This window comes from Rhamphochromis sp. 'chilingali' (genome assembly GCF_963969265.1).
Source record: "Rhamphochromis sp. 'chilingali' genome assembly, chromosome: 21".
NCBI lineage: Eukaryota > Metazoa > Chordata > Actinopteri > Cichliformes > Cichlidae > Rhamphochromis > Rhamphochromis sp. 'chilingali'.
The window spans coordinates 21,446,463-21,461,030 of NC_137949.1; the positions used below are offsets into that span (position 1 = coordinate 21,446,463).

The window sequence follows — 14,568 nt, forward strand, 5'->3', positions numbered from 1 at the left end:
AGCCACATTCAAATCCTTTTTTTTTTTTTTTTTGCATGTCTGTTATTATTTAAATTTCTCTACATTTCAAAAGGTCTTTAAATTGAGTTTCACATTGATTAAAAACACCCCCCAAAAATCTGCAGATTATTCAAGCTGATAAACTTTATTTTCTTTTTCATTACGAAATTGTATGTTACTCATTGCAAACATGACAATACACAATAAACACTTAAATCTGAATACATCACTGTCATTTAGAATTTAAACTATGCGGCAACATTAAAAAGAATCAGTTTAAAAGCAGCAGGGAGTAGGGCGCTTGTTCAACATGAACAAAAACATGATCACAAATGCTTGCATTTATGAAAGAGACGCAGTCACTAGTGAAGCGGTCAACAGCAGAGTGAAAGTGCTATACTGAAATGAAGACAACAATGTGTCTTACACAAACGTGACTTTTCTAATTTTGAAACTTGTAGTATTTGTTATAGATTTTACGTGATAAATATTAATAACGCAATTTTTTTTTTTTTTTTTATGCAAAAATTCCCCATTTCATTGCCCAGTCTTCTTCAGTCTTAAGCGTGAATCTACTATGACTCCAATCTATGCATCGTCTCGATCTTTTGTTTATTGTTTGCCTAAAGACACAAGCATCAATCCAGGTTTGCCTGCAGGAAATTCCTTTGGATCTAAGATGAGATTGTGTGGTCCATAGATGTTACCCCTGACTGACGGGGTTTTCTGGTTCTACTTGGCACCTTAGTTCTCGGTTTGCAGCTACAGAACCTAAGCCTGAGGCTTGCAAAAGCTGACTGTTGACTCTCTTTGACGGTCTGTGAAGCAGAAAGCTAGTCAGCAAAAAGAAGTCACTCAGAACTGTGTACCTCTTGAACAACACAAGCAGATGTTACATTAAACACTGTGGCGAAAACACAATTGCGGCGGGGAAACTGGATAGTACTATTGCTATCATGTAGCTCCCTCTACTGTCTGATGTGAGACCTGCAGAATGTCCATGTGGCTTTGTAACTCCGCCAGAGGTGAGACGGGTTTCACGGTCTTTAACTTCAGCTGAAAATTCGCTATCTGCTCCTAAAGAGAAAAAAAATGACAAGAAAATTAGAACAGGAGAGCAGAAAAAGCCAGAGGTCAGATCATTAGTATTAAGAAATAATTCCAAAGCTATACAAGATGACAAGAAAATGAAGCTTCACCACAGGTAAGGCCAGTTCTGTTAGCTTCTTCCAATGGGATTTGACCTCTTCTTCACTCAATAATCCTCTGTCCACCAGTCTTCCAATTACAAACCGGTAGTTCTTCCTCTAAAAAACACAAAAATAATAAAAACATTTGCAGAAAATTAGAGATTTCAGTGTCAAATGACCTTAAATTAAATAATTAGAGGTTATAGAAAAAGGTTACATTTTTAAATATGTATATAAATAAAACTGTTTAAGGAACACTGGGCCTGACAGAACTGAACAAAAAAAAAAAAGAGGAAGAATTCAAAATGATGGAGAATGCTGGAGGCCAAATCTTTCAATTCAAGACAGGGACCGTTTCACATGTCATTCCCCTCGGCCTTGTTTCCAGTCTGTTTACTCTAGAAAGCAGACAGACTGGAAAGCAGGAGGAGTATTAAAATCCACTGGAGAAGCAGTGAAAATAAGTCAAAGAAGAAGAATCCAGGAAGGAAATAAATAAATAAAGTCTCCATCCAGTATAAACATGCTATAAGTGTTTAGGCGAGTAGGTTTGAACAATTTATAGTAAAGAAACTTTCAAGAAAAGAAACATCAACAGAACTGTTCCATTTTGCCGACACTGTTCAGTCTTGTAGATTTTTAACACATTGAAATTGAAAAGGAAAAAAAAAATTAAAAAAAATAAAACGATGTGTGTTGCACACCTCAATCTAATGTTTTTTTAGGATCTATCCAAGGACATGTATAACAAGTTTGATATATGTTCAATTTGACTGTCATATTATGATCATTAATACATCTATATCATTCATACCTCTGTGTCGCTGGCCTTCAGCACAGCAGTGACTGTAAGTGGGGTAAAGAGCAGGTGGATGGGGGCGGAGGAACAGCTGTCTTTCTCCCACAGCTCAGCGAGCTGCTCCAGCAGCGCTGTGACAGGAGGCTCTGACCCTGAACCATTACCAACAGCATCCCCGCCACGTCCGCTGCACTCTGACAGAGGCAGCACCGGGAGCTCTGCCGACACTGAACAGATACACAGAACACATTCTCAGGTCTGTCAAGGACGTTTCATAATGTTTACATTTAAGAAGCAGAGCAATTTTGAATGATGAGAGTTAAACACTTAAAATCTCACCCAGTTTGCAGGCCAGTAGGACACTACAGTTCAGAAGCATCTGCTCTGACAGTACATTCAAAAACTAAGCAAGAAAAAAGAAGGAAGACTGTAATTAACACTGGGAAACGACTCATCAGTAAATTCGGTGTAATTTTATGACACTCGTCTCTCTCTGACGCACCTTTCTGCAGGATAATGTTTCTCCCACTTTTTGCAGCAGTGTTAGGAGCTGAGAGCCAGTCGGCAGCTCCTTATCAGTCCTCGGGCCAACAGCGATGCTCAGCAGTTCCTACATTAAAAATTAAACCCTTTGAGTTCAGACATATCGTTGACTTTTACATATTTAAGATCTTATTTATTACATGGACTTTCTAACATTCTGGTGAGGCACACTCGTGATTTAACAGTAAACTGTGTGACATAGTGGGGAAAAAAAAAAAGAGAAAAGAATCACAAATGAAATGTTGTTATTACAAAGCACTGCTGGACAAAGTACTAACACACAAAAAATAAATAAAAATACCTTCATTTCAACGATGATGTCAGAGGGCAGTGAAGCACTGTGGTCACAGTGGGGAGGACAGGACATCACTCTCTCACTTCCTTGTTTCCTCTTGGGAGTTTGTGACTTTTCCTGAGGGACCAGCTCAGCCACAGTTCTGTCCACATCAGAGTCTGGAGCAGGTGGACTACCAAGAGCCTTCATCACGCGGTCATACCTGCTCTTCCACTCCCGTCTTACGAGTGCTTTATAAGAGAGAATTATAATGAGAAATTAATGGAAATTAGATATCCTGAGAGTGCTTCTCTCATCTACAATGGAAATTATGTTCTTAAAATAATACCGGCATCACAGAGAGTTTGAGGTCAGTTCAATGTTTTTGTACGCTTTAGTCTGGAGGCTTAGTTAGTAGTAAAACAGGCCTAAGTCGAGCACAAAAAGCTTGCAAAACTACTGCCCTGCCATAAAATTCAGCCTTTCCTTCATTTACATTCATTCAGCAGTTCAAAGCAATCAATGCATTCATGTTCCAGTGGGGACTTCCCAAAACTGTTTTTAAAAAGTTAAACAAAAACACAAAGACTTGCAAATCTTATAAACCGAAATTTTATTCAAAATAAAACATTTAAAAAAGAAAAATGGAAGAAATTGTTTGAATTTGTAAAAATGTATAATTTAAGGGGAAAAAAGTCATTTGAATTGGGTGGCAGGCCTACGTCTCCAAAAAAAAGTTTGGATAGGGCCACGTAATCACTGTGCATCATATTTAAAAACAGTTCATCAACCCCATCTCCTACCTGGGACTGATGTACCTGTATGTACTTTTCAGCACTGATGGTGCCTTTCCAGCTGTGCAAGCTGCAAAATCCATGGACACTAATGCACCCCCATAACCAACAGAGATCCAGCCTTTGGAACTGAGCACTAATGACAAACTGGATGCTCCCTCTCTTCTCCTCATTGCAATTTTAATCCATCTGACCACACAACAGTTTTCCACTTTGCCTCAGTCCATTTTAAATTAGCTTTGGCTCAGAGAAGACAAAATGTTCTCTGGATTATATTCACATATGGCTTCTTCGAGAAGGCTTGCTCGAGGTGCACCTGTCTGTAAACAATTCCCCACGTAATGTTTTCTGGAACTCTTCCTAAACTCAAGAATCATACCCGTTTTAAATGCAGTGCTGCCTGAGGGTCCAAAGGTCAATCTCAGTTAACCTATTAGGTTGAAAGATTTTCTTCCAGGCGTGTCCTTTTCAATACCACTCACTTTCCCAGCCTTTTGCTCCCTGCGCCCCAGCTGCCATACCCCCATGTTGCCGCCATCAAATTAAACACAAGTGTATAAATGCCTCTAGGGATGGGTACGAAAACCAGTTCTTGTTGAGAACCGGTTCCCATTGTTTCAATTCCTTGGAGTTGTTTGCCATTTTTGCAAACGATTCCCTTATCGATTCTAGTCGCCCCGAATTACATCACCACGTTGCGGAACGTTTTGCAACTTCGTTGGCCGAAGTTGCAAAACTGGCAGGAAACACGGCGCCTAAGCGGCTCAAACGCTGAAAAGTTTGGTCACACTTTACGAGAACGGATGACAACAGGGCAACTTGCAATACTTGCAAAGTAGATATTTCAATTAAGGGAGGAAACACTACGAATATGCAAAAGCATTTGCTCACAAAACACGCGATGACCTTAAATGAATGTCGTGTTTTTAATTCCGCTCCGGACTCGTGAATCTCAACCCAGCAGCAGCGGTAACGTTTGCACGTCCTCTCCCGTTAATGCGGCAGGTAAATAATCAACTAACAGTGCATATTATGTTAGCGCGATCTGCCTTATTACAAAACCTGCCATTACTGTGCATTTAGGTGACCATGATGAGAGAGACAGACAGAGTCTGGCTCAGATGCTGGCAGTTCTCGCTGCAGTCTACCGGTAGCGTCTCCTTTCAGGCCAGGGTAGACGAATGTCACCGAGCAGTGACTAAGTTTGTGGTAAAAGGCTTGCACCCATTTGCCACAGCAGATGCCCCCGATTTTCAGTAAGTGAATGTGTTTAATTGTAGGCAGGGACATTACTGGATATTCTTGTGTAATTGCTACTGAAGAATATTTATTTTATTATTTTACATTTACAATTTTTTTTCCTGGGGACCCTGTGACACCCCATTGAAGAGCCGTAGGCTGTGGATCTCTTAAGATCTCACTGTTGGGTTTGTAAGGCCATGTTACTCCTAAATTTCTATCTTGTTCAAAGAGAAGTTCTAAGCTAAAAGGAGAACGCTAAGAGAATCGAATTGTTAAACAGAATCAAAAATGGAATCGGAATCGTTAAAATCTTATCAATACCCATCCCTAGATGCCTCTCTAGAATAAATATGACATTACATTTTGTCTGTGTCTGTTGAAGTATAAGCTAAGATTTTTGAAAGTAAATAAAATGAACAACCGGTCATTGGATCTCCTTCCAATAAATAGATAAATAAAAATTATAATCTTCTTCTGCAGACATGCAGAAAATGCACATCTGAAACAGCTCTATATTTAAGTTTCTGGGTGATCTATCCCTTTAACTAATTACCTGTAATGTTAGCCGAAAGCCAGCTGCAGGCTTTTTCTGTTGCAAGACGTTTGGTGATGTTTTCCGAAGTGGCGAGTACCTGCGTAGAAATTCGAGTGTAAATATCCAATTCCAAACTCATCCACAAAGGTTTCTCAGAAAATTCTTTTATTAGCTAAAACTCTATATTGCTGTAGTTTGTTGTACTTATGTTCTGCTTCCTTTTTTTTTCTTAAACCAAATATGTATTCTTGGACTTACAGTAGGCGAAGTCTCATGAGGGAGCAATATTCGTATGGCTTCAGGGCTCTTCTCACAGCAAAATCTGCAAGCAAGAGGGTGTTTTCTTAACTGAAAGTAGCATCTTGTAATAATTCCCAATCAAATCTATTCACGTAACAAGAAAACGGCTGGGCGCTTGTAAAATAAGCTCTCGTACCTGGTGGCTCTTGCCAAAGCCTCCAATCCCGCATCACACAATTGAGCACAAATGGAGTCATTCAGTTTTGATGGATTTGAGTTTGGCGACCCCAGTCCGTCTCTCAGCATCTTTTCTCCTCGTCCCACCAACTCATTTACTAAGGTAGCCCTGCGGGAAGCCCAAAACGAATAACACAACTGTAGAAAAATTACATTTAAAATAAAATAACAACGATGCTCTTAGTAAGTCTTGAGCAGATATCTATATAACATTTAAACACAGAGTGGTAAATTTACAGCAGTTGCCACTGAAGTGCTGTAAAACAAGCTGTTGGACAGTCTCTAGCCTCCTAGGTAAGCAACCAACCAAAGCTGCAGGCTGATTACAAACCATTCTCAGAGTCACTTTCAATTGGAAAAGGATAATCTAATGGAAGGCAGGTTAAATAAAAACAAAGGGATGTGAAAGCTGCAGTTAATTTGCAATCTAGTGGCTTAAAAACCAGCTTACTCTGAAAGCTCCACAATACTCACTTCATATGCTTGACAGCATTGGATCCAACCCTCTCAGCTACAAATTCCACAGTGCGACGTAACGATGGAGGCTGGTTGTGAAAGAAGGCTTGCTCGAGGTCCACCTGTCATATTCAAGCAACAGATTTAAATACCCCACACACAGGAATTATTGCATTTAAAGTCCTGTTTGCTGTGCCGCTTGGTTATTCACCTGCAGTTTCTGCTGTGACCTATGAGCTGCTGGCGTGTCCTTGAGCTCAGCAGACGTGGGAGTAATCTTGCGGATAATTCCTCCGCTCTTGGCTGTGCTTCCGGACACAAAGGCAGCCAAAAGCTTACGAAATTCACCTGAATGAATAAAAACAAGATGGATTTATCTAAAGAAAGCGCGTGTTGCTGTCCCTTGGCTCATCTGTGGTGAACGTGTTGAGCAAACATGAACAAAGCTGTGCAGTTTCTGATTAAAGGACGGTTTATTTTTCAAACTTCTTAATGAAACTCGAGTCCACCAATGACTAAACAAAAGGCCAAACAACCTATAAGAACTGTGCCATTCTTGCACTCGCTACTCTGCATCCAATCAAAGGGCAAAAAAATCCTGCAAAGATTGAGTCCTGTAGATGCAAGACTTTAAATTTAATGTGTCTATGGTTAAGAATAATCACACCAGTACAACAAAAAAAAGAAATTACCATCCTCAAGACAGAGCTTCACTTTAACCAAAAGAAAAGGACATGCTAGTCCAACAACCCAGCTCCCCATATGCAAATTAAAAGACACAAAAATAACGTGAGGACCAGCCTCGAACCTACAGATGAAATGACAAAGCAGTTTTGTTATGAAAAAAGCTCATAACCAGCCCAAGAGAAACTCTATAAAAAGCCAAGAAAGTGACTGATAACATACAAAGTAATTCACTGTAATAATTTTTACTGTAATTGTAACAGCCAGCGACAGACACTCTTTCTTGCAATTCAAATACTTTGTGAGACAATCCATTTTATTAGTATTATTTTTTTAATGCTACTACCAGTAAAAAACACACACTGAACAGAAGAAAAAAAAAAAAAAAAAAAAAAAAAAAAAAAAAAAGATCAAAACCTCACAGATAAACATACACGTGTAGATGAATGTGCGAATCAGCTGGCTGGTTGTACCAAACTTGTTCCCATGAATCTCAGTAATAAAGGGGAAGGTAAAGACTCCAATGTTAATATGGCTATTAAACCATCTAAATTAAGGCATGCAGAAATAAACAGCTCTATAAATTAAGATAAGAATACAGTGCCCTTAAACCCAATTTAAACATAAGATTTACATTCAGCATTCCACATTTCTACTCACCAAGAAATGGACAACAAGTATAAAGAAGCTGCTGATCCACCAGAGGAATACAGTCCTAAAAAAAAAAATTAACAAGCATATAAAAACAAGTCGTTTTATGGACAAACACCTATTAAAGTTTGTCACTTACAAGCCCTGCCACATTTATGTCGCTTTCTTCCACCTTGGCAACCTCAGTAAACTCACTAGTGAAGAAAATATCCTCTGGAATCACTGGAATCTACACAAGTTAAACACAAGTTCAACTACATGTTAGCATTACGTATAAATAAATATTATTCTCAGGCATCATAAAAGTGTTAAATAGATCTTTGATTCATGATTGGTGAGTCTGCTGCTCACTGTATAAACCATTACATAAAAAACAAATCTTGCCTACACATTGTAACTCACCTGAAAGAGCCAGCCTAATACTGACACCATCAGTAGCTTATTTAGGTAACACATTTCTTCACATCGATCAAGAACCAGTTTCCTGCAAGCAAACAGGAGACTTTTTATTTTACTATATACACATACCATTTACCTGTACTGTCATAACTAGTTTACATGCATGCATATGAAGACAAACCTATATAGGAGAAGCAGTGTGCCCAATGTGGTCCTGTAGCAGAGCAGCCGAGGGCCGATAAAGTCTAGCATGGAGAGGAACTCCACCAGCCAGGGAACAGTGAGGATGGTGTGCCTTCTCCTTATACTGTTTCTCAACACAGCACACACATCTAGCACTGGAACACTCTGTGGGACCAAGAGGGAAAGAAAAAGAAAAAAAAAAAAAAAAAAGTAGCATGGCATCAAATATACATTTATATCTGTACTGCAGATGTACAGGAAGAAAATAAAAGGAACTGAAACTACTTCTGACTTTTACATACACCATTTAAAAACAGGCCTGAACATTTGGTGCAATAAGTATTTGTTTCGTCACCTTGCTGCGCAGGGCTATAGCAGTATCCTGTATTTCTCTGGACGGCTTCTCGGATGTTTGGTAAGGCAGAAAGGAAATGAATCCCAGAAACTTTGCTAGAAGACGAGCTAGGAGCAACACAGAGGAGAACCGCTGCTTCTCGTCCTAAAAAGGATGAAATAATAAACAGCATAAGAGCTCATCTTCTTAGAGTGGACAGGTTTAAGAAGATGAGCTCTCCAGGTACCCAGGTTAAAATACATTGCTTCAAATAAAAAAGGAAAATACAGCTGTAAAGCATTTTAACAAAACACCCACAAGAGCTGCAGATGCAGATAACAAAATACCTGCTGCTCCATGTCTCCATCTTCCTCCTCCTCCTCTTTGTCCCGCTCACAGATGGAAGCAGGAGGGCTCAGGATGGACACCTCGTCCAGCTGGAGTAGCTGCTGGCACAAGCTATCCTGCAGGTGCTGGTTCAGCTGGCAGCTAGTGCACAATATACAAAACAGATTATAACAACATAGTCCATTAAACTTTTTTCTTTAATTTTTTTTAACTAGTAAGAACACAGGAAATTTATATGAAATTTAATATTTATTATGCTGTTATCTTTTTACTTAAATGTTGTTGTCTCACCAGCTAGCAGCCTGCAGGAAGTCCCTGAAGAACTCTTGGTAACCAGGAAAAGATGGAGGTGAGCACGGGCCAACAACTCCGTGAGGCTGAATGAGACGCTCTTCAAGACGCTTCAGGCGCCCCAGACCCTCAGCTCCCAACATGCCTAACAAGTCAGCATCAGGAGCATCTCCAGAAGTGCTGTTCACTCGGGGACCTTTACACATCTAAAGGAAAAAAAAAAAAGGAAAAAAAAAAAAAAAAAGGTCAATTTGAGACCTTATTGGGCCAAGTAAGAAGAATGTCACGTGGTGGCAACTTCTGCAATGAGATAGATAGCTTTTGTTAAAATGTATGATTTACCTGAATAAGCTGCTTCAGGAACAGACGCGCAAAATGAGAATGATTTCCTGCAGAAGTCATCTGACTCATCATTCCTCTGAAGTAAAGACAGAAAAAGATCCTTTATTACATTGAAATCCTTAATTTCACCCAATTCCTGACCATGAGGGGGAGAAATAAATAAATAAATAAAACACTGCTGTAACTAACTGGACTTACCTGATCCTATTTCCAAGTGCAGTGTCAAAATTCCACCCGGGTTCCTTGTGAAAGTCCTCCCACTCTCTCAGCACCTCATAAAAAATATCTCTGTGAGAAGAACAAAAGAATCAGGTGATTAAGATAATTGATGAATGGAAAAAATATACTTGATCATTAATAAAATTAATTCAGTGGTTTTATTCAACTTATTTCAACAGTTGAATCCTTAATTCACCAAACAATCAAGAAAAGTTTCTCATCTCACAATTAAATCTACAAATTATCCAACTATAATATTTCACACTGTGTCGATCGACAAACAACATTGCGTTTGCAATTTAAAGCAGTTCACCTCTATAAAATGGACAAAAGCAGAAATGTACCTCTGTTTTTTGAAGATGTGGAAAGCCTTGTCACTGCTAAAGTTGGACCGGTTGTCAGTATCAGGTTGGAAAGGGACCGAGTGGATGAAAGTGGACACTGAAGGAGAGAGCTGAAATACATTCATTTTATTTTTTTTTAAGTGAAGATGGGTCAAAATAAGAATCTGGATTAACAACATAGGTTGGTAGTAATGTTAATAACATAGCATACAGCACTGGGAAAGATTTAAAAACACAATAAATGTTTGCATTTACTTCATCAGCTGTACAATACAACTCTGTTACCTTGGCCGTGCTTTTATCTTGGGCCTGAGTGAGTAAGTCCCTGAGATGTGGAGAGAAAGATGCCACCCGTTCATTCTCTGCCAGCAGTCGCAATGTGCACTTGTCCAAATGAGCTACCAACCTGATAAATTACAAGAAGACATGGTTACGAGTCAAAAAGTTAAGAATGTTGAGGAGTCGGTTAAGTGGAGAAAACAAAAGACACTCACTGAAACTGATTCTCCAGGACCTTCACTGCAAAATACACACAATTGTGTACTAGTCTTAAATAACATCTTTCGAGAATATCTGAAAATTTGAAACAGATCGGGACCTTCAACACACACACACACACACGCAAATATGCAATCCTAGTATTTGTAATATTCCGTGACTGCACACCTGAGTGTGAATGAGCTGCACACAAACTTTCCAGTTCATCGTCATGAGTGTGAGGGGACCGAGACGTTAGTAACTGCATCACAAAGAAGAGCTCCAGGAAAATGTTTGGTACGAGGTTTTCTGAAAACACATAAAAAAAATTTTTAACTAATTTAAATGTGTTTAGTCTTTTTTAAATTTCTTTCATTATTAATTACTCTTTAATTACTTAACAGAAACCTGTTGACAGGCATTTACTAATAGCTGTTCTTCATCTAGCAAAATTGTTTGTACAAGTTCATTTTATCCTCATGTAATTGTTTTTAGATAATGATCACCACCTTGTGGTCATTTACCAGAGATGCAGGTACTATACAGCTCAACCAAAAGATCCAGTTCCAAGGAGAAAGTGACTTTGGATGGTTCAGGACAAGTTGTCTGTTGTTCTGGTGTAACTTTAGATCCTGTTTTAAGCACTGTCTTGGTAGGGGTGCATGGTTCCAAAGAAGACGGCTGAGGAGAGCCGACCTGCTGGGCACGCTTTGTCCTAAAAACAAGAAATTCCTGATCATAAAACTACAAAGATAAACTGAGATGTGGAAAAAAAGATACTTCAGCTGGTGCAAAAACAGCTGAGACTGTTATACATATAAGAACCTGAAGGGGAATTTTACTCTAATCCAGAGTGTACAGACGATTACCAACAAAATATGGATTACACTTCCATCATTCCCTGTAAAACACAGCAAAATATTACCCATCTGTAAGTAATATGGCACCCACTAGCAGACATGGATTACTGGCCAATCCAAAAACTAAACACATTTTCCCCACAATGCACTCAAATCTGTTTGACCAAATCGAGGAAAAGTGCACTTACTTTTCCTTTTTAAGCAATTCCCTTTCTTCCTGCAGACTCAGAGAACTGCCCCCTGTCATCGACCCCTCGAGTGGCACTACTCCTGACAGGGGGCTGGATGGTTTACTGAACGGGGTGGAAGTGAAGCAGGTCTTTGGTTTAGAGCGTGGCCGCTCTGCACTTACTGGTGTCGGGTTTATTCTTCTAGTTGGCTTAGATGCCCTGAGGAATAACAGAAGTGGTCAGATTGTTTGAAAATTACATGTTCAAATCTATATATTTACGACTCTACTTATGTTAGACTTGTGCAGACTCACGCAGGAGAAATGGGTGAGGAGCCAACAGGAGGGAACTCCTCCAAGTTGTTGAAATTGAGCTGACCTACAGATGGAGGTGAAACCTGCTCAATTATCCTACCATACCCTTCTCCTCCTCTTACTGATCTCCTCCCCCCAGTCTCATCAATATAATGCCCTCCACGTCCTCGCCCCCCCAATGACATGTTGCCACCACTCTTCTTGCGGCTTTTCTGGGACTGGAAGCTAGGGCTGTGCTGAAAGTCAGGAGGAGAAACCATGTAGTCCCCAAGCATGATCCTTTGCCCACCACGCCGCTCAGATCCTGAAGGCCTGGAAGCAGGGCTCCATGTTGTAGAAGAGGAGGGGCTGCTGAAGGCAGTGACCCCGCTCAGACAGTGAGATCCTTCAGGTCCAGGTGACACAAATGAAGGAGAAAACAGCTGGACGCGGCTCGCAGCCCGAGTACCATTTCCACCACTGGCAGACTTGCAGCCCCTCTTTTCCGAGAAAACATGGGTCTGTGCAGCAGGCCTAGGGCGGCTGGGAGTCTTAGCTGGGGTGGCGGGGCCATGGGTGAGTGCTTGACTGCTCTGCTCTCTCAGAAAATTTAAAAGAAAAGGGACGAACTCCTCTTTGTGAACTGTCAGCCCGAGTTCACTAATCGACAGCTTGTCCTCGTCCTGTTGAAGAAAGAGACTTTAAGTGTTGGAAAATTGGATCGAGACAAGCGCATCAACCATCTATCAACCATGAAATAACTCAGATCATCAGCGCGATTAAATCCTAGATGCATCCCAAGATAGTAGATATCCACGCAATTAAATTTTCTGGATAGATACAGTTAAATCTCCTAAGAAAATTATTATCTAACCTAGCTAACAACGTGCTGGCTAATTTATGGCAAAACCCCACATCTGTCTTAAGAGAATGAAAATAATAGTAAAATTATTAAGTAACTGTGGTAAATTATGACAGGTTTTACTGAAAACATTTCTTCTGAAAAAAGGGAAGCTGACAGCTACCATCTTGTCTGTAGTCGACCTGATCTACAGCTAACGTGGCTCGCTAGCACAGCAGCTAAAAGTTTTGTTTACAATTAGTTACGAGCTGTGTCATCACAAAGAACAAAGTAAGCGGAGATAAAACGCAGATAAATGCTCCTCTCGTGATAGTATTACCCGTTTCAGACCTACCCCTGCACTCTTTAGCCAGTCCACCACCTTAATAATATCCACTTTGTGTGATAGAAGCGATTCCAAAAGAGCCGCCATTCTTGCCAAGCGCTGCGCGGCTGAAGAACTGAGAGGAAAGGGGGCGGGGTTAGCCTGTGTACGCATGCGTGTTGCAAATTACGTGTGCCAACCACGTGTGTTTGTCATCTGAGCCTTCAAGAGTCATTCAAGGACCGTTAAAAGGGCCTGCTTTCACATGTCATCCACACACTAATAATAACAACCTAAATACAGTCCTTTGCAAAAAAAAAAATAATCTCGAGTCACCACTCATTTTTTAATATTTCGCTTCCAAGGAGGGAGACTTTCTCAAAAACCTTTTAAAGTGGTGTTGCGTAATAGTTTCCTGGGCTTTCTGAAAATCATAGCATGGTGTGCTGTGTTGCCTTAAAATAACCTGAGCAAATTGGAAGTTTTTGAAAAGTATCCTAAAAAGTATCCTAAAGTCATGTCCTATCATGCACTTCCTTTTGGAAAACATCTGATTGATCAACGTCTTCGCTTTTCAGCATGACAATGATTCCGATAACACTGCCTGTGCAGTAAAAACATACAATGAAACACTATCAGTCGCGGACTGGCATCGCCTGGACCTCAGCATTACCGAAAAAATGTGGGATCATGTTGACAGAAAACAAAAGAAAGGGCAGCCAGCATTCAAAGAAGAGCTTTAAATACTCTTCAAATAGCCTGAATAACTATTCCTTAACACTACTTTACAACTTAAAAAAATTAAAAGAAAACCTCGGGGTGTGTTGAAAATGCTCACATGAAGTGTATTTTTGCCTCACATACTGTATTTCTACATATGTTTGCAACTTACAATGAATCGCTACACCTACACTACCAGTCAAAATTCTGGACACACCTTCTCATTTTTCTTTATTTTTACTACTTTCTACATTGTATATACACACTGAAGACATCAAATATATGGAATTATGTAGCAAAACAAAAATGCTAAAAACTCTAAATATGTTTTATATTTTAGATTCCTCAAAGTTGCCACCACTTGCTTTGTTGACCACCTTCTCTCAATGAGCTTCATGATGTAGTCACCTGAAATGGTTTTCACTTCACAGGTGTGCCTTGACAGGGTTCATTTGTGGAATTTCTTGCCTTCTTAATGGGGTTGGGACCATCAGTTGTATTGTGCAGAAGTCAGGTTGGTACACAGCTGACAGCCCTTATTTGACAACTGGTTCACACCGTGAAGCATGGAGGAGGAGGTGTGATGGTGTGGGGGTGCTTTGCTGATGACACTTTTGGGGATTTATTCAAAACTGAAGGAACACTGGACCAGCATGGCTGCCACAGCATCCTGAAGCGACATGTCATCCCATCCCATCCTATTTGCTTTTAGTTGGACCATCATTTATTTTTCAACAGGACAATGACCCCAAACAAACCTCAAGGCTGTAAGGGCTA

The 14,568-nt window shown here is 40.0% G+C and overlaps 1 protein-coding gene across 1 annotated transcript; it reads right to left on the reverse strand.

The window, feature by feature from the left end:
- Positions 1 to 126: 126 nt before the first annotated feature.
- cdan1 (codanin 1) lies at positions 127 to 13,197 on the reverse strand. Its single transcript, XM_080871681.1, has 28 exons — positions 13,102 to 13,197; positions 11,927 to 12,588; positions 11,631 to 11,831; positions 11,107 to 11,297; positions 10,772 to 10,891; positions 10,600 to 10,678; positions 10,391 to 10,511; positions 10,106 to 10,215; positions 9,741 to 9,830; positions 9,543 to 9,618; positions 9,201 to 9,406; positions 8,909 to 9,050; positions 8,583 to 8,726; positions 8,226 to 8,392; positions 8,048 to 8,129; positions 7,785 to 7,874; positions 7,655 to 7,709; positions 6,522 to 6,658; positions 6,329 to 6,432; positions 5,814 to 5,963; positions 5,636 to 5,699; positions 5,396 to 5,474; positions 2,834 to 3,057; positions 2,492 to 2,599; positions 2,329 to 2,392; positions 2,005 to 2,216; positions 1,200 to 1,307; positions 127 to 1,077 (listed from the first exon to the last, which is right to left on the reverse strand). Exons 1-28 carry the CDS (start codon positions 13,177 to 13,179, stop codon positions 955 to 957), a joined length of 3,987 nt encoding a protein of 1,328 aa, XP_080727807.1. The 5' UTR covers positions 13,180 to 13,197; the 3' UTR covers positions 127 to 954.
- Between the last annotated feature and the right edge of the window lie 1,371 nt (positions 13,198 to 14,568).